Genomic DNA, 23,803 nt, shown 5'->3' with positions numbered 1-23,803 from the left:
AGAATTTCTTCCTAACCTGCTGTAGTTTAAAAACATTGCCCTTTGTCCCATCACCACATGCTCTTATAAAAAGACCTACTTTGGCTTTTCTGTAGGCTTCCTTAAGATACACGAAGGCTGCTTTAATGTTTTCTTTCAGAGTCTTCTGTTCTTCAGGCTTGACAGAATTTGCACAGCCTGTCCTCATAGGAGAGGTGGTCCAGCTTTATGATCAGCTCTGTGGCCCTCTTCAGGGCCATCTCCAAAAGATCCATATCTTTCTGTTGGAGGCTCCATAGTTGGAAGCAGTACTCCAGGTTAGGTCTCAAACTAGCAGAGTAGAGGGGTCAAATCACCTCCCTTGACCTGCTAGCCACTCATCCTTTGGTTCACCCCAGGATACTGTTGGCATTTTGGGCTGCCAGTGCATATTGCTGGCTTGTGTCAAGCAAAAACCCCAACTCCTTCTCTGCAGGGTTGCTCTCAATCCACTCATCACCCAACCTGCATTTCTGTTTAGGATTGCCCTGACCCAGGTGCAGGACCTTGCACTTGGCTTTCTTGAACTTCATGATGTGGCATGGGCTCATCTCTGGATGGCATCTCTTTCCTCCAGCTTGTCAGCTAAACCATACAGCTTGGTGTTGTTGGCAAACTTACTGAGGACGCATTCTATTTCACAATCCCTATCACTGATAGAGGCTAAAAAGCACTCATCCCAGTACCAATCCCTGAGGGACTCAATCTGTCACAGATCTCCATTTGAACATTGAGGCATTGACTGCAGCTCCTTGAGAGTGGCCATCTAAACAATTCCTAGACAATAGAGTAGTTCAGCTTTATAATTCTTGTCCTTCCAATTCAGAGACTAGGAGGGAGGGACTTTTTAGGCTATCAGGGAGTGACAGGAGTAGGGTGATGGAGCAAAGCTGGAGATGGGTAGGTTCAGACTGGACATGAGGAGGAAGCTGTTGAGCATGAGAGTGGTGAGAGGCTGGAATGGGTTGCCCAGGGAGGTGGTTGAGGCCTCATCCCTGGAGGTGTTTAAGGCCAGGCTGGATGGGGCTCTGTCCAGCCTGCTCTAGGGTAGGGTGTCCCTGCCCTTGGCAGAGGGGTTGGAACAAGATGATCCTTGTGATCCCTTCCAACCCTGACTGGTTCTGTGATTCTGTGTTGTGTGGGACAGTGTTAAATTCTTTGCACAAGAACAAGATGATGTCAAATGCTCTTCCCTTATCCATCAGTGTTGTGACCCCATCATAAAAGGCCACAAAATTTGTCAAGCAGAGTTTGTCCTTAATGAAGCCACCAACTACCTTATCCTTTACCCTGTGTCCTAGTAGAGTCTTCAGGAGGACCTGATCTGTTTCCTTGCTGGACACAGAGGTGAGACTGACTGGCCTGTAGGTCTTCCTTACCTTCCTTTTTTGAAAATGGAGGTTATGTTTCCCCTTTTCCAGCCACTGGGAACTTCACCTGACCACCATGACTTTTGAAATATGATGGAAAGTGACTTTGCAACTTCATTTACTAGTTCCCACCCATGAATGGATCTGTCTACAACTACCTGAAGGGACATTGTAGCCAGGCGGGGGGTGGCCTCTTCTCCCAGACAACCAGCAATAGAACAAAGGAACACAGTCTCAAGTTGTGCCAGGGGAGGTCTAGGCTGGATGTTTGGAGGAAGTTCTTGCCAGAGAGAGTGAATAGCATTGGAATGGGCTGCCCAGGGAAGTGGTGGAGTCACCGTCCCTGGAGGTCCTCAAGCAAAGCCTGGCTGAGGCACTTAGTGCCATGATCTAGTTGACTGGCTAGGGCTGGGTGCTAGGTTGGACTGGCTGAACTTGGAGGTCTCTTCCAACCTGGTTGATTCTATGATTCTATGATCTTGTCAGGTCCCATGCACTTATGCATCTTTGGGGTCATTCAGCGGTCTTGAACCTGGTCTTCTCTTGCCTGCAATAAGCTTGTATATGCTGGGTTTCCTCTGTCCATGGGCTTTGTTCTGCATTTCATGGCAGTCAGTCAAGTGTCACTTTTGCAGCACTGGACAGTCAGCTTTGTGTTTTACCAGTTTGAACAGTTGTGTACTGCCAAATTTTGATAATTCAGTATACACTTCGTAAATACACACAGACTGTAAACAGATCCACACCCACAGGTACTGGAGTATTCTGTGGAGTATCCCATTCATTTTGAGTACTGCCACATTTTTCCATAGAGATCCACAGGATAAACTCTGCGTTGGTACAGTGCCTATAATCAGTTGTAAAGAGCTGTAAATCAAAAGAGGTATGTAGTTAAAAAAGAAATCAGTATTATGAAATAATCCTTCCTCTGCTTGCTACTGCTAGAGCTTAATGACTTACCAAGAAATGTGTTGATTAATTCTGACTTTTAAAAAAACATTCACAGGAGGTACCTGGATTTTTAGTACCTTACTGGGAAATGGTAGAAAATGCATATAAGAATACCATCAAAACTATCCTTAGATGTCTAAGGGATGAGCAGCACTCTGCGATTGCTTACTTGGCAGATATTAGGTGAGTAGAAATCGTAGCTTATTGCATTCATATTAGTATTTTGGTTTTGTTTTTGTTTTTCCTGTGTCATTCACTGTGTCTTTTAACAGCAAAAGTATTTTAACCATAATTCACAGGAAAAAATTCCAAGAATATTTGAAGCAGCCAGATCTTAAGCAGGAGTTTGTATCTCAGTGGCAGTCAGATTTTAATTCAATTGCTGATGACCTGCGAGAAGATGAGGAAACAAAAGCAGAGCTACACCAAAGAGTTACTGTAAGTCAGTGGCAGGAGTTACAATATACTCTATTTCAATGCATGCAAAGTCACTGTTAGATGAATGAATGTTTGTTTTTTACCTTTTCTTGGTGTGTTTTGGGTTTTTTTTTGCTAGTCCTCCTAAACTGTTTTGCTTCTCTGGTATATAAAATGGTCTTCATAACTCTTCCTCTGTTTTTCACCATATATTTCCTATTCATGGAATTATAGAATCATAGAATGGTTTAGGATGGAAGAGATCTCAAGGATCATCCAGTTCCAACACCTACCAGAGGCAGGGACACGTCCCATTAGAATAGGTTGCTCAAGGCCTCATCCAACCTGGCCTTCAACACATCCAGGGAGAGAGCATCCACAACTTCCCTGGGCAACCTATTAAATGTCTCACCACCTTTACTGAAAAGGACTTCTTCCTAACATCTAGTTTAAATCTTCCATCTGCCAGTTTAAATCCGTTACTCCTTGTCCTGTCATTACAAGACCTTGTCAATAGTCACTCCTCAGCCTTTCTGTAGGCCCCCTTCAGATACTAGAAGGCCACTCCAAGATCTCCTCAAAGCCTTCTCCAGGCTAAAGACCCTCAACTATCATAGCCTGTCCTCATAGCAGAGGTGCTTCAGCCCTCTGATGATCTTCATGGCCCTCCTCTGGACTTGCTCCAGCAAGTCCATTGTCATTTTTTTTAGGTTGTACTGTGATATTCTGACATAGCGTAAGAAAAGAAAATCTGCCTTTGTTTTCTTTGTGCTCTATGGTTTTACTCACAAGTTTGGATGTTTCTGCCACATGCTAGCAAATCTTGGCAGTTTTTTTTCTTAAAGGATATATGGTAATGCATATCTGCTTTTGTGTTTTAGGATCTAAGAGATCATCTCTGGGATATCTGTGATACCAGAAGGGAGGAAGCAGAGCAGGAGCGTAATGATGTCATGAATGATGGCTGGTTCCCAGATCGCAGGGGGATTGCAATGAACCATTTCTTTTCACTTATGCAGGTATGTTTCCACCATGTCTGCAACGAAAGAGGACAAATAATTACATTTGGAAGACAGTAAGCCTCAGAGGAATTTAATATGGCTGTCTCCAGATAAATGAGAGACTGAAAATTCATCAAGACCCAAATCCAAGGGCCTGCACCTGGGTTTGAGTAATCTCAAGCACGAGTATAGTCTAGGTGAGGAGTTACTCACAAGGTGGCAACTTATGCTTGCAGCCCAGAGGGCCAACCATATCATGGGCTGCATCAAAAGAAGTGCGACCAGCAGGATGAGGGATGTGATTCTTTCCCTCTATTCTGCTCTTGTGAGACTCCATCTGGAGCACTGCATCCAATTCTGGTGCTTTCAGCATAAGAGGGACATCAGGCTGTTGAAATGGGTCCAGAAGAGGGTGACAAAGATGATCAGAGGGCTGAAGCACATGCCCTAGAGGGAGAGGTTGCAAGAGTTAGGGCTGTTCAGCCTGGAGAAAAGGCAGCTCCAGGGAGATATTATGTCAGCCTTCCAGTACTTGGAGGGTGCCTATAAGAATGGCAGGAAAAGACTTTTTACAAGGGCTTGTAGTATACACAATGAGAGGATATGAACTGAAGCTTGAGGACTATAGATTCAGACTAGATATTAGGAAGACTTTCTTTACAGTCAGAGTGGTGAGATACTGGAACAAGCTGTCCATAGAGGTTGTGGATGCATTGTCACTTACAAAGTGTTCAAGGCCAAGTCAGACAAGATCTTGAGCAACCTGGTCTAGTGGAAGGTGTCTCTACCTATGGATTGGAAATGCATGATCTTTAAGTTCCTCACCAACTGAGATCATTCTATGATTCTATGGATCTATGAATTCAATAAGCATATGTTTATACCTCTTCTGAATTTACCTAGAAATCTGGGAGAAAGAAAGTAGATGGTGTTCCATATATTTAACTGGTTTTGAGGCAGAAGGATAAAGAAAATAAGTATTGCTGTTCTCCAACCCAACAAACTTTAGATAATGTATTGTATAGTGCTACTTACTGCAATTTAATTAGTTCAGTGCATCAGAGTCTTGTAACAAAATTTTAGAGCTTTTTATCCTTCTGTAATCTTATTCACCTCTGCACTTAATTAACAAATAACATAATTCACTGCTATTCTAGAACCAGTTGCTGTTAAGGTTGTTGGACATTTCCTGTATAACAAAATTCTATCAGTTGTAACTTCACCAGCATGGCTTGAATCTTTACCCACAAAAAAAAAAAAATCCCCCAAATGAAGCCTCTCCTCTCATTCAGCCTATTCACAAATTGCTTCATTTTCTGAAGTAAAGTAAGATTTCTCTGTTCCTGCTTTCCAAATGGCTTTGTGTTGGACTGGTTTGGAATAGGCTCAAACAGACTAGATAGGTTTTTCTGTAAAGCAAGTGACCATTCTGTGAAAGTGTTGGAAACTTTAAAGAAGACAGTGGAAATGAATCTTAAATATGTTAATTTGACTGAAATGTCAAGTCTAAGCATCTTAGTGTGGGCTTCCTTCTCTTTAATTCTCTGTGTTATTTTTATACATTTAATAAACAAGGAGACTGCTCTCATATCATGATTGTTGTGGTAATTTAAGTAAAATTGGTGAAGTAATCACTTTCTATGCTAACAAAATCATTAACTGTCTTCAAAGTGTCTAGTGCCCTAAATAGAGACTTCAAGACATTGACTAAAGAGAATGGTTGAAATACCAAATAACTGCTGAGTATTTAAGAAGTATATATCTTAGAATCATAGAAGTCGTAGAATCAACCAGGTTGGAAGAGACCTCCAACATCATCCACTCCAACTCATCACCTAGCCCTATCCAGTCAACTAGACCATGGCACCAAGTGCCTCATCCAGGCTTTTCTTAAACACCTCCAGGCACAGTGCCTCCACCACCTCCCTGGGCAGCCCATTCCAATGCCAATCACTCTCTCTGGGAAGAACTTCTTCCTAATATCCAGCCTAGACCTCCCCTGGCACAACTTAAGACTGTGTCCCCTTGTTCTGTTGCTGGTTGCCTGGGAGAGGAGGCCACCCCCCACCTGGCTACAATGTCCCTTCAGGTAGTTGTAGACAGCAATGAGGTCCCCCCTGAGCCTCCTCTTCTCCAGGCTAAACAACCCCAGCTCCCTCAGCCTCTCCTCATAGGGTTTATGTTCCAGGCCCCTCACCAACTTTGTTGAATTATATACATAGGGGAGGCAAATGAAAACACTATTGCTGAGCTTAAATCTTCTCTTTTTATATTCATATATGATTCTACAATCCTGTTTCTCTTCTAGCAGAATTCCATGGACATGTATGATGCAGTCCAGAGATTTGCTATGAATTTTTTGACCTGTTTTTTTTTTCATGTGATTATGCAGAATACCTGATTGAAGTTACTAATACTTATCTCAAGTATATGTCAGCTTTTGTTTTCTTAAAGGGAAATGGAAAGTAAAACCATTTTATGGTCTTTACTTAGATTATACTCTCCAAAATAAAAAAAAACCAACATAATTATTGGTGCTAAAACTGAAAATACACTGTTTTATGGCTTTGCCTAAGAAGCAGTCAAAAATAGGCTTTAGTCTTTAGCTTGCTGTCTATATTTTTTTGTGGGGGAGGTTATATATATTCCCCAGGTGGTTCTGTTACTGTATAAACACATTATGTAAATGCTGTTTATCATATTTCTTTCCAACTTTTCTGTGTGCACAGTTATAGCAGAAGATATTTTCTCCTTAGCTTATGGATAAGAGCTGGCTCACACCACAAAGGTTTTATCCTGTGTTTTGTGAATGTGGTTTTGTGCATGTTCCCATGAATATTTAGCACTGTTTTGTCAGTTAGGAACTAACACCATACTGTATCAATAAATCAAAACATGACAGGTGTTAAATGTTTTTTGAATCTTACTTGATTTCTGCCAAGATGATTTACACAAAAAGGTCTTTAAGACACTGGGATGAGTAAAGTCTGTTGAGTTCTTTGTTTCAGAAAAATCATACAGCTTTTAAAACTATCACTGTATTTTGTGTTATTAAATATATATTATTTCTTATGAATGAAAAGTTCCCTGTAATTTGCTAGCTAGTATTAGTATACTTGCTACTATATAAATACATACACATCAAAATATATTGTAATATATTATTTATTTATTTACTGTAGATAATTTTTTCCTATTCTGTCAAGTTAGATATTTTATTAATCTTTAGAAGTACCAGTCTGGAAGATATTATAGATAAAAGTAGAAGTACACACTATACATTTGCACACAGATATGGCTGTGATTATGCTCTCCCTCAAACACTTAGGATTTCAGATGGTTTATGACACCATGTATTTGAAAATGTAACAAACATTTGTTCTGTCCTGTTTTCAATTTACATTCTTTATGCCCTTTCCTGAGGTTGAAGTGGATCGTTTCCAAGATACAAAGAGACTTCTTCATGACTACTATGGGGCAATGGAAGGAAAAGTCCCAACAGATGATGGTCGAGATTTTGCTAGAATCCCGTTGTTAGATATTGTTGGTGTGGGGCAGGAAGAAGATCAAAACAAATCAAGAAGGTAGAAGTGCATTGTTAAACTCTACAAACGCGGTGCACTGAGATCTTTGTTCATGTATCTGGATATACATGTGTGTGTGTATGTATATCAAAGGATGATGGGGAAATATAATTTTTTAACTAGGAATTACACTCAAATGATGAATCTTGAATAATTTTGCATGTTTATTTTATCACTCATATTTTACTAATTTACCTATGTAATTTTTACTAATGCATCTTTAAATTAAAAAACCTTTTAAAAGCTGCCTTAGAAAGAACTCTGCATTAGAAATGTTTCCTTTCCCTTTGCATTGCTGGCAGTTTACAGCATAATCCTCATGTAACTAAGTTACATATAATTATGGAACTCTAGGGGATTAATTTCTCACCTGCAAACATAACTGATGGGTTATGTATTGACAAGCATAAATCAAAGCAGCCTTAGAAGGTGCACTGAACTGAATGCTGTATTAAAAGGTGAGATAGCTCATCCAATGGTTGTAGAATATCAAAAGTTCTGTAATGACAACTGTTTTTAAACAAACCATAGAGCCATAGAACCAACCAGGTTGGAAGAGACCTCCAAGATCATCCAGTCCAACCCATCACCCAGCCCTAGCCAGTCAACTAGACCATGGCACCAAGTGCCTCATCCAGGCTTTTCTTGAAGACCTCCAGGGATGGCGACTCCACCACCTCCCTGGGCAGCCCATTCCAATGGCAAATCACTCTGAATAAATTCCTCCTAACATTAGTGTAGTAACTGAGTAATGAGGCTGTTCCAGCCCATGTGGAGTATATAATCTGATCATGTAGTCATTGATGTAGTTTTGTCTGTCTATTATTATTCCTCAGCTTCAGTTACACTAGGCAGTTTCCTTGTCATCCATACATTCCAGCACTTTAGACTACGAGAAAATTCATCTCTTTTTTGTTGCTATGGCAAATTTTGAATGCAGTATTCTCTTAGTGTATGCTCTTTATAAAGTAGGGAGTGAACTATGCCTCGTATTTTATTGTTAAGGATTCCTCTAATTTCCTGGAAACTACCTTCACCAGAAATAAGTACTACCAAGTCAAAAAGCAAGGGAACTCTACAGAAGAGTGCTAACGATGATAATTGTGAAAATGGAGTGACCACTTCTGAGAAAGATGAAATTCTTATTGCTGATACATGGCAAACAGCAGTAACAGCAGTATCAAGTATGGTAAGGAATATATTATTTAAACATTTCTTGATCAAAGCCTCCCATTCAGTAGGCAGCCAAAACACACAGCCTTCACACTGTGTATTTGAATTTCATGCCTCTTACTCCACCACAGATATTTTCATTTAATATATTTGTGTTTCATTGGAATTTGTGTACTCCTCTGTATTTGTAACTGGGCTTTTAATTCTATTACTGATAGAAATACTTGGAGTATTGACTCTGTCTGTCTATGGTAAACTTTCCCTTATCTCTGAAAAGAAGAATGAGAAGAGGGACAGGGTTTATCCTGTAATGCAACATTTGCCCAAGATTTTCATAACTTCAAAAGCTATGGTTGCGTTATTTTCATATACAGACAGAATTAAATTAGGGGGTATTTTTTTCCTGTCAATTTCTGCACCTTTAAATTGTTACTGCAGTGTTGGTTTGCATACTGTTGACTCAACATTTCTCACTTTTTCTTAGAGTAGAGAGAATGGGTTACAAAACTTAAAACAGCTGTCTCTCTGTCTTACATTTCATAGGATCATAGGATCTCAGGATGTTAGGGGTTGGAAGGGACTCAAAGAGGTCACACAGTCCAACCCCTCTGCAGGAGCAGGACAATACTATCTAACACAGATCACAGAGAAACACATCCAGACAGGCCTTGAAAGTCTCCAGAGGAGGAGACTCCATTACCTTCCTGGGGAGCCTGTTCCAGTGCTCTGCAACCCTTACAGTAAAGCAGTTCTCCCTTGTGTTGAGGCTGAACCTCTTTTGCTGCAACTGCCACCCGTTGCTCCTTGTCCTATCACAGGGAGCAAGTGAGCAGAGTCTGTTCCCCTCTGCTCCTGGCAGCCCTCAGATACTTATAAACATTTATCAAATCCCCTCTAAGTCTTCTTTTCTCCAGTCTAAACAGCCCCAGGTCCCTCAGCCTCTCCTCATAAGCCATGCCCTCCTGTCCCCTAATCATCCTTGTAACTCTCTGCTGGACCCTCTCCAGCAGATCCCTGTCCCTCTTAAAACTGGGGAGCCCAAAACTGAACACAGTATTCAAGATGAGATGAACAATTAAAATGTGGTAAATATAATTAGTTTAAATATCTCCTTTGCTTTATTTATGTTTTACTAAGTACTTCTGGCAAGCATAGGCCTTTTAAAACAATAGTTACATGGTGTTAACATTATGTGCTGTGTGTGACTGGTGTCAAGGTAACAGCTGAAATACAGTCTGAAGAAATGGAGGAGGAAAAAGGTCAGCAGCCAGAACTGAAAGAATATCTGAAACCTTCACGGACACTGTCAGGCAAAGTTACTGGGAAAAATGCCAAAGATGCCAAAACATCTTCTTCCAAACCAGCTACTAAAAAGAAAGGTATTTCACATGCAGACTTTGTTTCACCAGTGCTTGAAATGACTGTAATGTAAACATGTAATACAGAAAACAGTAACCCCAGACATTTACTTTGGAACTATTTTATCTTTTGAAGTGTCAAATGTGACAAAGCAAGGGGAAAAGTCTCAAGTTGTGCCAGGGGAAGTATAGGCTGGGTGTTAGGAGGAAGCTCTTCAGAAAGAGAGTGATTGGCATTGGAATGGGCTGCCCAGGGAGGTGGTGGAGGCACTGTCCCTGGGGGTCTTCAAGAAAAGCCTGAATGAGGCACTCGGTGCCATGGTCTAGTTGACTGGCTAGGGCTGGGTGCTAGGTTGGACTGGATGATGTTGGAGGTCTCCTCCAACCTGGTTGATTCTATGAAAAGCTGGTAGTGATAGAAAAGTGCACTGTACTGAGTGCTCTCACTCTGGTTCTGCACATAGCACAGTCGACATGCATGGCCCTGAAAATACTTAGCCATGCTGTTATCTACTTTGTGATCCCCAGGGAGCCTTAGGTGTATGCTTAGCATCTCAGTCCTGTCAAGAGTAGCAGATTTTCAGATTCCTAGAAAAGCTTTGTAATGAGTAATCAGCAGTTATCACCTACTGTATGCTCAGTGGCCATGCTGGGATTTCTGGATTGCTTCTTGGAACTAAATTTTTGTTTAAACTTGGCACTACATGACTTACCTGAAACTAAAATGACAGAACTGCAGCTCAAATTCAGCTGTGTGCTCCTCGTGGTCAACTGATGGCATCTGTAACTGAGCTATCAGCTATGATTTAATGCTAAACACAGTGTTAAGGTAACTTCGTGTAACAGCAAAACTCCCAAGGGTCCAGCTGTAGCCTAGTATCTGAGTGATATAATTTATCAGATATAATTTTATTGTGTCTAGATCTGATCACTTGCTTTATGTTGACCCCATGTATCATACTGATGTAGCTATTTTTTTTCTGTAACAGCTCCATGTGCTCTTCCTCTAGGAGAAAGTTGCAAATACTTTAGTATTTATGAGTATTAGCCAAAGTGTTGAGTGGCTGTGACAGCAGAATTTCATGCAGTCTTTATAAATATGATAAAATACATTCATAATGTCTGTTCATAGATATGTAAGATAAAAGAATTTAGTTTAAAGTAAGAAATGTGCTGTCTTTTGAGTTCCTGTGTAGATACAGAAACTTATCACCAAGCTCCAAAGACTCTGAAAGGTCTATTTTCCCGCAGGACCACCATCTGCAGCATCCATGCTTGAAGTCGCTTCAGTTCCTTTAACCTCAGAAGAAATAAAGAAACAAGAACTGGCACTGAAAATAAAGCAAGAGTATTTCAGTGCTTTGAAACACGAAGGTATATTACTAAATGGTTGCTTATATTGAGGGCCAATTCTTATTGCTGATTTAAGAAATTTAATAGTCAAAACTGTCTGGAAACTCTACAGAAAATGGCTGGAAAAAGGAAGGAAAAGAAAGGAGTGTTTGGAGAAATTTGGAATATTTTAAGAGTGGGTTTAGTTTTTCTTTTTCTTCTGTTTCTTTTAACCTAGTTTCATTTTTCAGGACTAAGAAAGTATTCATCATGAAAGAATATGTTTCACTTAGGTTAGCTCCTTAATATTCAATTGATTTTAATTCAGTATGTGAAATGTTTTGATTGAGTAATTTGTTGGTAACTATATAGTTCACTGATGCTCCTCTCTAATTCCCTCTTCCTCAAGCTGCATGTGATTCAAGCAGCAAGACAAAGATTTTTATTCTTCTAAACTCCTTTCCAAACAGACCCCTCAAAAAACTGCATATTGCCCAAGTCAATAGATCAAGTTCACTCAAAAGTACATGTCTGAGAAACAGAAGTCCCAGACAGAAAATGGGTTGAAATTTTTTTGAAGTTGTGTTTAGACTGGATGAAAAATTTCTCTTTCTCACACACACATACAAAAAAAAGAAGATGATAGATGCTAGCTGTTAGAGACTACGTTTGGCTACAGTTGGCAAGCATTTAATCAGATGAGCTAATCACATCCTTGGTGGGCTAACTTTTCCATGGTATTTATTATGAACAATAGAAGGCAAACAACAGGTAATGAACAAACCACAAATCTATCAGGCTTCTTCAAGTCTACACCAGATGACATGCTTGTACAGCTACCACTTTCAACACAGTTCAATTCAAAAGCAGTTTTGGGATAAATACTCAATGATTTTGGGGTAACGAGGAGAGGAATGGTAGTAACTTTGAAGATCTTAATAGTATGAAGATCAGTTTTAGTGATTTATCAATGTGTTTTGTTTTCTGGAGTATTTTCATCTTGTATTTAACAAAATTATCAAGAACCTACTGAAGACTAAGCATGTTGGGCTGTATTTCATAATTGCACAGGCACATAGCTAGTACTTTGGAGACTCGTAATTACACTTGCTGCTGTGGTAACTGGATACTTGTGCTTTTGGTTATACAGATACACAGAGACTAGGATAAAGTTCATCACTGTGAATAGTTGCTAATTTATTTTTGTTGAATTCATGGTTTTAAGTTTCCAAGTTTATTATGTTGTTTGACATTGTTAACAGAGCACAAGTGCCATTGAACTATTCAATACCTACTTCTGAAAATAAGAAAGTGAGAAAAAAATGTGAGTGAGACAAAAATTGCCCAGCAGTTACCTTTGCAATATACTGATAGAAGCTACTGGGAAAAAAATGCAGACAAGTCACAAATAAGGCAGACTTAAGAAACTGTCTTGGCTAGACAGGTGTAAAACATTCTCTAAGATACCTTCAGTTGCTTAGAACTTTGACTTTTATGTCTTTGGCATCAAAGAAGAAAACCTGCTTTTAGGCACAAATCCCTACTGTGTTGAAAATTTTGAACATCAACTTTTTTGCCTAAACAGTGTGCAGAGTTGCATTTTATTGTGACTGAGAAATGGCATTAAAAGGATATACCTTAAATTTTTTAGAGTCCAACTTTCTATATTTGTTGTGTAAGAAATTTCAGCCTCAAACTTAAGTATTTTGAAACCTCAGTAGTACATAGAGTAAGGATTGTAATGGAAATTATTTTACAGTCTTCAACTTTGAAGTCACTTTACCAATTACTATATGATGTTAATTGTTTAGAAGATCCTGCAGTACAGAAAGTTAAATATAAAGGCAAATCAAATTGAATATGCAATTTACCTTTTGGATTTAAAGCAATCTCTAGTTACTGGTCCTCTTTTCTTATTCTTTAGTAAAGCTTTGAATGTCTTTCAGTGCCTGCTCCATATGTGTGTCAATGCATTACTTCAACTGTCTTGTCATCCAGTTGTCATCCTTTTCACTTTAGAAGTCGTTGACTTTTTCCCCATTTCCTGTCCTTTGAGCCTCTTAAGTGTTAGCCTTGCAGTGAGAGACTGTCTTTTGTCTCAATTCTTCCCATTCTCAAAACGAAAAACCATTACACTCTCAATGTTTTTAAAAGTTTCATACATATTCTTTGTGCACAATTTTGGTGGAGGTGAATTATTTTCTTAGTGCTCACTAATCAAACTGTTTTCTGATACCTTCTGAGTTTTAGGTTATAAAATAACCATATGTAGAAAGCCTGGAGCAAAACCAGTGAGGTTAATTTTAAAGGGCTGGGAGTTAGAAGCAGTGAAGCAAACTTTTACTGTGATTAATAAATACAATAATGTAGAAGTGTTTTCTGTAAAATTTAGCCATAACAATATACTTAACACTTGCATCATTAAGATAGTGTTAATTTAGTTCAGTGTCAATCTGCATAAACATCCACTGCATCTCTTCATTACTTGTATTAAGGTACTTGTTACCTAGTGAATTCTGATGCTTGTAAAAGCAGACTTTTGTAGAATACTTGGTGATTCTGAAAAATCATTTGTTCATGAATATAAGAAAGCAAATAAGTACAATACTTTCTAAAACAAATTAACATACTAAACTTCAGGTACTTAAGGCTGAGAATTCTCTTCAAATTATACAAATTATTATGACATTATTGTTTAAACAGAGGCAGCCACAAAATTTCGACTAGAACTTATAAAACAAAAAGCTTTAGCATTTGTTGAAGAGCTTACAATGAAAGCAGAAGAGACCTACAAAGACATGGAAAAGTGGCTTGGATCCAGGTTCTTGGCAGAAATGTCCAGGTAATAGATATTGAGTTATAAAAAAGAACCATGTTTTTATTTTAAGAACTAGACTATGCTGATAAAGATACAGAAGCAAATAATTATGGGGGGAAAAAACTAGAAAATATTAATTTCATTTCATGAACTGGAATTTAATTTTATCTTAAATGCTTGAATGGTAGTAAATGTTGTCTACAACCACCTGAGGGGTGGTTGTGGCCAGGGGGAGGTTGCTCTCTTCTCCCAGGTGGCCAGCACCAGAACAAGAGGACACAGCCTCAAGCTACGCCAGGGGAAATTTAGGCTGGAGGTGAGGAGAAAGTTCTTCACTGAGAGAGTCATTGGCATTGGAATGGGCTGCCCGGGGAGGTGGTGGAGTCACTGTCCCTGGAGCTGTTCAAGGCAGGATTGGACGTGGCACTTGGTGCCATGGTCTAGCCTTGAGAATTGTGGTAAAGGTTTGGGCTTGATGATCTGTGAGGTCTCCTCCAACCTTGTTGATACTGTGATACTGTAAATAATTTCTTGGATGATTAGAAGGTTCTTCTGACAGCACTAGAGGTAATAACTAGTTCTGCTGCTTTTCTAGAATACATGTTTAGCAGATTTATGAGCATCACCAGGCATCCAATTATTGTGGTTAAAAGCCTCTAGAAAATTTCAGTGACTTCTCTCACTTTGGATTGCGGGGTTGTTTTCTTTACTGTGCTTTACACATGCTGGAAAATTCCCCCTAGATTTATGTACTGCCATATAGAATATTTCCCAAAATTATGTCAAGATCCATTGAAAAGAAAGTTCTTAATGGGTTTTCTGTCCTAGTAAATAAAATGTGCTTGAGGCCACGCCATGACACATATACCATCTTTCATAGAATGGCCTGTGCCCATATCATTAAAGGATTTTACTCTCCCCCAAAAAAGGGCCACTTTGCCTTTTGGAGAAGTATTTCTGGTCTGTATTAACTTTTGAAGCATACCTGCAATGCTCCTACTTCATCCATGTCATGGAATGTCCAAGACTGGAGACAGGAATGCAGGACTTGAAGGCTCTAACAGGGAATAGCTTGAAGTGGCTGAGTCTTTGTCTTCCAGCCAGTTCCACATACTCTTCTGGCAGTAAGAACTACCAAAAATAGAAGAATTACTGAACATCATGTCTTTTGACCTGACACTCAAGGTCAGATCTACATCTAGTTAAATGTTATAGACAATCAATACTTTCCCTGCATAAAATGTGCTCATTACACTTGAAACAGGAGTTCAAGTGCCTCTCCACAATGGTAGTCTTGATATGGGGTGTAGGGGCAGAGCAGAAGACAAGGCATTGAAGCAGGTAAAAGGATGATTACAAATGAACATGTATGCATCACTCCTATAAAATGTAGGGAATAAACAAAATCTCACCCTTTTCATGGGTTTTCTATGAGATCTGTGCTGTATATAAAGGCTTAGGTCTACCTTTATATAGATTTCCTAGCATAGCCAAAATATTTATTGCTGCCAGAGGAGTATACCCCATAATAATGAGTACAGAAGTCAGAGGGGATTTGTAATTCTTACTTTAGGAAAACTCTTGAAATGTAAACACATTAAAATTTGAACTTAAGTCATTATCATTTTGTGTGAAATAATTTTCTGCATTTATACTTTAACAGTGTTGAAAAGCTGACTGAGGTTGCACGACATCACATTGAGAGTTCTAGCAAAATCAAATACGAAATTACTTTAGAAGAAACGGATTTCTTCATCAGCAGGGATGTGGAAGTTATTCCTGACCCTGCTCCTTCACCAAATGTTCCATGTATGGAGGCCTCTGGAAATGGTACTCTAACTATTTCACAAATTAATACACTTCACAAGCAATTTCTTCAGGTGGCACCCAAAGGTAAGACGTTTTCTTCCTTTTCATTCCTGGGGGACTGTTAGCTACCTACTTAAAAGGTAAAGTAACTGCTGAGGGCTACTAAACATTACTTACTTGTATCGTTAGAGATCATACTACAATTAAAGATCCTCCTAAATAGAAAAGTCTTAGTGTCAAATGTGGAAACTGTGAAACAGCAGACCACTTGAAAGTTTTTATTGTCTTTGCTATGAGCTTTACATCCTTAAGACCACAAATGTAGTATCTCTACAGCAAGAGCCTCTGTAATCTGTTTTTGAGAGTCGTATGTACCGTGCTTACTTACATTGTAGGTGCAAGTCTGTAACTTGTTCATGAATTCATAGCTCAGCGAGCACTGAAGCTGTATTATTTTAAAATCACTAGTTTAATGAAACTATTATATGGGATCTATTATGACTATTAATAATTATATTCTTTAAGTCAACGCATGGCAGTTGTTTGGGGTGATTTGCAAGTGCTAATCCAGACATGCTTGGGTTTTTTGCCATTGTACATGTATTTATTGTGTGCCTACCCTCTAATCTTGGGAAATTTAGGCTTAGGAGGCTTGAAAAGACTTTATTACAAAACTTCCTACTGCTCTATAAAAGTAACAAAATCATTTAGGCAAAGCAATTTTAAACTGAGATGGAAAGTAGCTAAGCATATTTGCAGAGGATTTAATTACTAATGGTGTTCATATTGCAGTAATAAACATAGTATGACTGCCACTGAGATCATGACATACAGTGTGTAAACATGCACTTACAATTTGGTATGCAACTCTTTCAAATGTAACATGATCTTGGAGGTCTCTTCCAACCTGGTTGATTCTATGATTCTAAGTACACAAAGGCACAATGAACTTGAGTTTAATTCTTTATTCATAAAGGCCATGTGTTTATTGAAACATTCCAAATAGCTTTTGAGCATGAACACATTTTAATAAGAAGGATGCTTACATTTTTCCTTTAGAGAGATTCATATCATCTTATCTATAGCATGGAGGTGTGGGTGTGTGTAAGCATTCCAAACTCTTCTACACAGAGTAATTTAGCAGACAGTATTGTATATGTCATGTGAAACTAAGAATCTTGTCACGGAGGAGCTTGTCTGGGTTTTGGGGGAATGAAATACAAGGCCGAATTTGAAAGAATTTAAAAGATTTAATATTATAAGCACTAGGAATCCCCTTCCCCAAACTTATTTACAACTACCCCACGCAAGTTCTTTGTAAGCGGTTTGCGAGATTATTATTACAGAATGTTTAAGTATGATAAATTGAGAATTTGTTAAAGATTTATTAAAGATTCAGTGCTGGGCCCCATCCTCTTTAACATCTTCATAGATGATCTGGATGAGGGCATCGAGTCAGTCATCAGCAAGTTTGCAGATGACACCAAGCTGGGGGCAGATGTGGCTGGGTTGGAGGGCAGAAGGGCTCTGCAGCGGGACCTTGACCGCCTGGACAGATGGGCAGAGGCCAATGGGATGGGGTTCAATAGCTCCAAGTGCAGGGTGCTGCACTTTGGCCACAACAACCCCATGCAGAGATACAGGCTGGGGTCAGAGTGGCTGGAGAGCAGCCAGACAGAGAGGGATCTGGGGGTGCTGATTGATACCCACCTGAACATGAGCCAGCAGTGTGCCCAGGTGGCCAAGAGAGCCAGTGGCATCCTGGCCTGCATCAGGAATGGTGTGGTCAGCAGGAGCAGGGAGGTCATTCTGCCCCTGTACTCTGCACTGGTTAGACCACACCTTGAGTCCTGTGTTCAGTTCTGGGCCCCCCAGTTTAGGAGGGACTTTGAGATGCTTGAGCGTGTCCAGAGAAGGGCGACCCCTTCTAGTTCCTCCTGTTTAGCCTGGAGAAGAGGAGGCTCAGGGGTGACCTTATTGCTGTCTACAACTACCTGAGGGGTGGTTGTGGCCAGGAGGAGGTTGCTCTCTTCTCTCAGGTGACCAGCACCAGAACGAGAGGACACAGCCTCAAGCTATGCCAGGGGAAATTTAAGCTTGAGATGAGGAGAAAGTTCTTCACTGAGAGAGTCATTGGACACTGGAATGGGCTGCCCGGGGAGGTGGTGGAGTCGCCGTCCCTGGGGCTGTTCAAGGCAGGATTGGACGTGGCACTTGGTGCCATGGTCTAGCCTTGAGCTCTGTGGTAAAGGGTTGGACTTGATGATCTGTGAGGTCTCTTCCAACCCCGATGATACTGTGATACTGTGATTTGAAAAGATTTAAGAAGAGAGTGTGTGGCATAAAAGAGTTCCACTGGAAGGCTTTGAGAGATTATTCTGGCTTTAGATCAAGTTTTCTCACTTACTCACCGTCCGAATTCAGTTCTGAAAGTCCTAAGTATCATGGATTGGAGCGCCGGAGCCTCCCCAGGTCCGAGCCCAGCTGGGTGCTGCCGTCCGTCCGGAGGTTGGCGCAGATCGAAGCTCTGACGAGTTGGTTCTGTAACCGTGCTGAGCTGTGCCGTGCGTGTGTGTGTGTGTGAGAGCGAGCGAGCGGTGCAAGCAAGGAAGGTATTTTATTAGGATAATGCAGCATCTTTTATAGTGTCCAGAAGAGGTGTATCTAACCAAACTGATGCTAGTACAAGTGGACAATACCGATTGGCTCAAAGTTACGTGTAATTCACAAATAGGTTATTTTCTTACCAAAACAACCTGTGGTACCACCCCAGGGCTGGCAAGGGTCAGCCCCCAGCAGGTGTGTGTAGGGTGCTCATAGTGCCTCTGAACCAAGGTCCCTTTCTCAAAATAATGTCTCATGTTTACATTTCATGCTCCTCTGTAGGAGAAATTCTCCCACAGGCTGTAACGGCTGTAGTCATGCAGGCAGATGGGAGCAGGGTTTTAACTCCTCGATTGATGGTCCTTTGAGCCACAATTTTGTATAAATGAGGGCTCTGCAAGAGGGCTTTGCAACCCTCCACTACAAATCTGTATATTGTAATCACAGTGCTACAAGAGTGAAACACAGATACCAGTTTAACTGGCTGATCCACTCAGAATCATAGAATCAGCCAGGTTGGAAGAGACCTCCAAGATCAGCCAGGCCAACCTATCACTCTATCCGATCAACAAGCTCTATCCAAGCTCTATCCAGTCAACTAGACCATGGCACTAAGTGCCTCATCCAGTGTTTTCTTGAACACTTCCAGGGACAGTGACTACACCACCTCCCTGGGCAGCCCATTCCAATGCCAATCACTCTCTCTGGCAACAGTTTCCTCCTAACATCCAGCCTAGACCTCCCCTGCCACAACTTGAGACTGTGTCCCCTTGTTCTGTTGCTGGTTGCCTGGCAGAAGAGACCAATTCCCACCTGGCTACAGCCTCCCTTCAGGTAGTTGTAGACAGCAACGAGATCACCCCTGAGCCTCCTATTCTCCAGGCTAAACACCCCCAGCCTTGCAGAGCTGTGTTCCAAGCTCCTCACCAGCTTTGTCACCCTTCTCTGAATGCATTCCAGTATTTCAACATCTCTCTTGAATTGAGGAGCCCAGAATTGGACACAGCACTCAAGGTGTGGCCTGGCCAGTGCTGAGTTGTTGTGGAGGGATTTCTCTATTCCTCCCCTGTTAGGGGGAGATGAGAAATTAATTTGAGGCGGTTTTGATTTTTTATAAAGTTATTTATTAAAATTAATATTTACAAATTTACACCACCCCCAACCACTATGAAATCAGGTTCATTTCAAGTTTATTAAAATAGCTTGGGATATATTTACAGGGATTGATTATTAAATGGAAAATATCTAATTATTAACAATTATTGACAGAGAGAAAGATTTCTTAGGCTTAATGCCTCTTAACAGCTCTAGTGTTTGCCCAGCAAGGGCTGTAACTGTGTGTGCTCTTTAGGTAGAGGTAATTTATATTACAAAGGTTTAAAGCTTATTAGGTGTGCTGCTCTTCAGTATTAATCATTTATCACCCTCCCGGGAATCTGTCTCAGTGGGTGCCCAGTATTGGGGTCTTGGTGAGCTGGAGTCTGTCCTGGCTTGCAAGGGATGATAAAGTTCCCAGTCTCTGGGGTAAATTGAGTTTCACTAACCTTCTCTCCTGGGGTGATCTCTGCCTCGGTGCTGCAGCTTCTGGATGCTGTGCATGTCCAGGGATGATCAGCTGGCAGGAATTTCCCAATGCAGGAGAAGGATTTGTCCCTGCAGCTTCTGACACTGTCTCACAGCTAGCAGGCTGTGTTTGCAGGTTTGCAGACCATCTGGAAAGGGGTCTGCTGGGCTCTGGCTCTTTCCAGAGTTACAGAATAACTGGCAAGTAGTATTTATGCCGGGCTAGCAGAGTCTATGCCGTGCTGCAGGGAGACAAGCTCCATAGATTAATCAAGATAGCTCTGGGCTTAGGCAGGGGGTTCTCGGCTCCCCATATATGTATGGTGCAGGCATGAATGTGCTCTGCTTCTCAAAGGATTCACAGGTAGCTTGACTGCTCCTTGAGATCAATGAATGAGGTCTGAGCCTCTGTAATGCTTGTGAATGAGTAAGGCCTGATCCTTTGTCTAGGCCAATGCAAGCAGGTCAGGGCAGCAGGATGCTGCTGTGGATCAGAGCTGAGTCTAAATGCTCTAAGCTTCTGAACTGGTAAACAGTCTGGACTGTCTGAACAGACTGACTGAACACGTGGTGCTGCTGAGCACCCCTCTTTAAAGGCTCTGGGGCCGAGATTCGTGGCTTGTTGGACATCTAACATGACCAATCAGGCTGGCCATAAGCCAAACCTTGCCCCAATAGGCAGTAGAGACATGCCTGGACCCTCCCAATAGGGGGTTACTTGTCCGGACCTCAGGGGTACACGGGCTGGGCCTGTGTGTGTTACACAATTTGTTTGCTGCCTCGTGGGTCCTGGCAGAAGAACGTCTGGGCATGCAGAGGCATAGAAAAGCCTCAGTTTTGTGGCTGCTGCCCCTTCATCACATGAGTGCAGTGGAAGAATAATCTCCCTTGTTCTGCTGGCCACACTGTCCCTTTCTGCCTGGCTCTTCTCCAGCCACTCTGTCCCCACTGCTTGGGGTTGAAAGGTTTTCTTTTGTTTGTAATTCATTCATTAAGATATTAAAAAACTGTCTCAATACTAGTACTCTGGGCATATTTAAGACAGAACAACAGTTTTCCTTGTACATTTGTAGTAACTAGGAAGAAGACAAAAAAAATCTTTATCTTTTTGTCATGGAGGGGTTTCTCTTATTCCTCCTCTGTTAGGGGGAGCTGAAAAATTAATTTGAGGCAGCATTAATTTTTTATTAAATTATTTATTAAAATTAATAATTACAAATTTGTGTCACCTCCAGCCACTATGTAATTAAGTTCGTTATGTGCAAGATTATGAAAACAGCTGGGATATATTTACAGGGATTGGATTATTAAATGGAAATATCAAATTATCAACAACTATAGACAGAGAGAAAGATTCCCTTAGGCTTGATGCCTCCTAACAACTATACTGTTTGCCCAGCAAGGGCTGAAACTGTGTCTGCTCTTCAGACAGAGGTAACTTATATTATAAAGGAATTAAAGCTTGCTTAGATGTGTTGCTCTTAAGTATTAATCATTAATCACCCTCCCGGGATTGTGTCACAGCGTGTGCACAGTATTCGGGTCTTGGTGAGGCTGGAGTCTGTCCCGGTTTGCAGGTGAATGAGAAGTGTTCCCAGTCTCTGGGGTAAACAGGATTTCTCTGACCTTCTCTCCTGGAGTGAAGTGGTCTCTGACTTGGTGCTGCTGCTGCTGGATGACGTGTCCAGGGATGATCATCAGCTGGCAGGATTTCCAGGTGCAGGATAAGGATTTATCCGTGCAGCTTCTAGCACAGTCGTCTCACAGCTAGCAGGCTGTGTTTGTAGGTTTGCAGACAGTCTGAAATGTCTGCTGGGCCTAGATTTTTCCAGGCTTACAGGGCAGCTGGCAAGCAGGGTCTATGCCAGGCTGCAGGGAGACTTGAGCTCCGTAGATAAATGCAGGATAGCAGCCAGTGTGTACAGCAGCTCTAGGCTTAGGCAGGGGGCTCTCGGCTCCCCATATATGTATGAAGTGCAGGCGTGCAGGCGCTCTGCTTCTCAAAAGGTTCGCAGACAGCTTCACTGCGCCTTGAGATCAGTGCAAGAGGGCTGAGCCTCAGTAATGTTTGCAAGAGAGTAAGTAAGGGCCTGATCCTGTGTCTAGGCCATGCAAGCAGGTTAGGGCATCAGGGTGCTGCTGTGTGGATCAGAGAGCTGAGTCTGAACAGCTGAATGCTCTGAACCTCTGACCACTCTGAGCACATGGTGCTCCTTTGAACCTCTCTTTACAGACTCTGAGCCGAGATTCATGGCTCATTTGGACATCTACAGTGACCAATCAGGCTGGCAGTAAGCCAAACCTTACCTTAATAGGCAGTAGGTGTTTGCCTGGACCCTCCCAATAGGGGATTACCTGGGCGGACCCCAGGGGTACAGGGACTGGGTGTGTGTGTGTTACACAACCTGTTTACTGCCATAGGTCCCTGGCAGAAAAACATGTCCAGGCATGTAGAGGCATAGAGAAGCCTCAGTTTTGGGGCTGTTGCCCCTCCACCACACTTTTTACAAAGCTTTTTGATTGTATTACAGTCATTAAAATGCAGCTTTTCCAAAAGGTAAGTATCTTGATTTGATAGTCACTAGACAGCAGAAGATTGCTGTTGCATATTCTCTGGGATAATGGTAAGGAATTATTGTTTAAGTGCCAAATAATATGCAACAACATTTATCTGCTGTCTTTAGGATAACTGAATTAGAATGAGAAGCACAAGATGTGCAAGTCATCTTTAAAATGCTTCCCCACATTCTCTTACTTTAAGATTATATAAGGTCTCTGCCATTATAGAAACTCTACAAGAAGAATTAAATCCTTTCTTTCCTAAAACACAAGGGGAAAAATAATTACATCATTCTATCTTCCCTTGTTCAATAAAATGCTCAACACAAAATAAATACCTCCCTGTTAGTTGTCTCTTACTGAACAGAAGAGCACCTGGAACACTGTCAGTGAAATTGTTGAGCAACAGCTTTAAAAAAAAAAAAAGTATCAAAAGGGAACAAACTAATCCCTATCTTGGAGAACTTCTGGACAGATCCAGATTTTCTGTCCAGCATCTTGTCTTCTAATTCTTACCTAATTATCTTCTGAGCAATCGTAATGGTAATCCACACAACTGAGCAAATGAGGCTGTGCTGGTTTAACACAGACATTTTTCCTACAATGGAGAAGTGAGGGAAAGTAAAAAAACAAACCCCTCTGGTCTGTGATAAAGAGTTAAGAGGAGTTTAATATAACTGAGTTAATATAATGTACAATTATTTCAGCCTATTGCAGAAAAAGAAGCCAACATAGCAACATGCAAAAAGCAGTAGCAGAAGTCAGGGAAGTAAACCCTAAGCCAGCAAATTACCCCTGCATGCCCCCTTGACCTGCCACCATACCAGTGGAAGAGACCAACAACCCCAAGCCTGGAAGTTAAAAGCAGCAACCAGAAGGGGAACCCTCTCATATTACACTCTGAACTTCAGGCCTCATAATACTTTGCTCCAGCCAGCACTTTCTGTTTGACACTGGCATGATGGCAGAATGGTTTTGAACAACAGCAGCCCGTGACAGGGGCATAGATTGTAGGGCAAGTCTAAAGAGAATAAATCCACCAATCTTCCATACTGTGTAAACAGCTACATTCCTAAGGTTGTTCTGAAAATGGAATATTAGGCTTGTTTTCTGTGGCATTACCAAGATTACATGAAGTGGAATTTTACTTAGAAATGCAAGCAAGGTAAGGAGTAACAAAGGAAAAGTTATTATGCTGGGAGAAACAAACATTCAAGGAGTTTTCTCATAATACATTTGGTGAATG

The 23,803-nt window shown here is 41.0% G+C and overlaps 1 protein-coding gene across 1 annotated transcript in view; it reads left to right on the top strand.

The window, feature by feature from the left end:
* The window catches only part of SPEF2 (sperm flagellar 2), an 88,090-nt gene that overhangs the window by 49,316 nt on the left and 14,971 nt on the right, over window positions 1–23,803 (top strand). Inside the window, exons 20-28 of the mRNA XM_064140864.1 lie at window positions 2,395–2,522; window positions 2,639–2,777; window positions 3,638–3,775; window positions 7,181–7,341; window positions 8,347–8,530; window positions 9,731–9,893; window positions 11,124–11,246; window positions 13,908–14,046; window positions 15,686–15,915. Coding sequence (XP_063996934.1) covers window positions 2,395–2,522; window positions 2,639–2,777; window positions 3,638–3,775; window positions 7,181–7,341; window positions 8,347–8,530; window positions 9,731–9,893; window positions 11,124–11,246; window positions 13,908–14,046; window positions 15,686–15,915 — 1,405 coding nt within the window. The remainder of the gene's footprint in view (window positions 1–2,394; window positions 2,523–2,638; window positions 2,778–3,637; window positions 3,776–7,180; window positions 7,342–8,346; window positions 8,531–9,730; window positions 9,894–11,123; window positions 11,247–13,907; window positions 14,047–15,685; window positions 15,916–23,803) is intronic.

Source organism: Pogoniulus pusillus, chromosome Z (genome assembly GCF_015220805.1).
Source record: "Pogoniulus pusillus isolate bPogPus1 chromosome Z, bPogPus1.pri, whole genome shotgun sequence".
NCBI classification, from domain to species: Eukaryota; Metazoa; Chordata; class Aves; order Piciformes; family Lybiidae; genus Pogoniulus; species Pogoniulus pusillus.
This window is presented reverse-complemented; position numbering and strand designations above follow the sequence as displayed.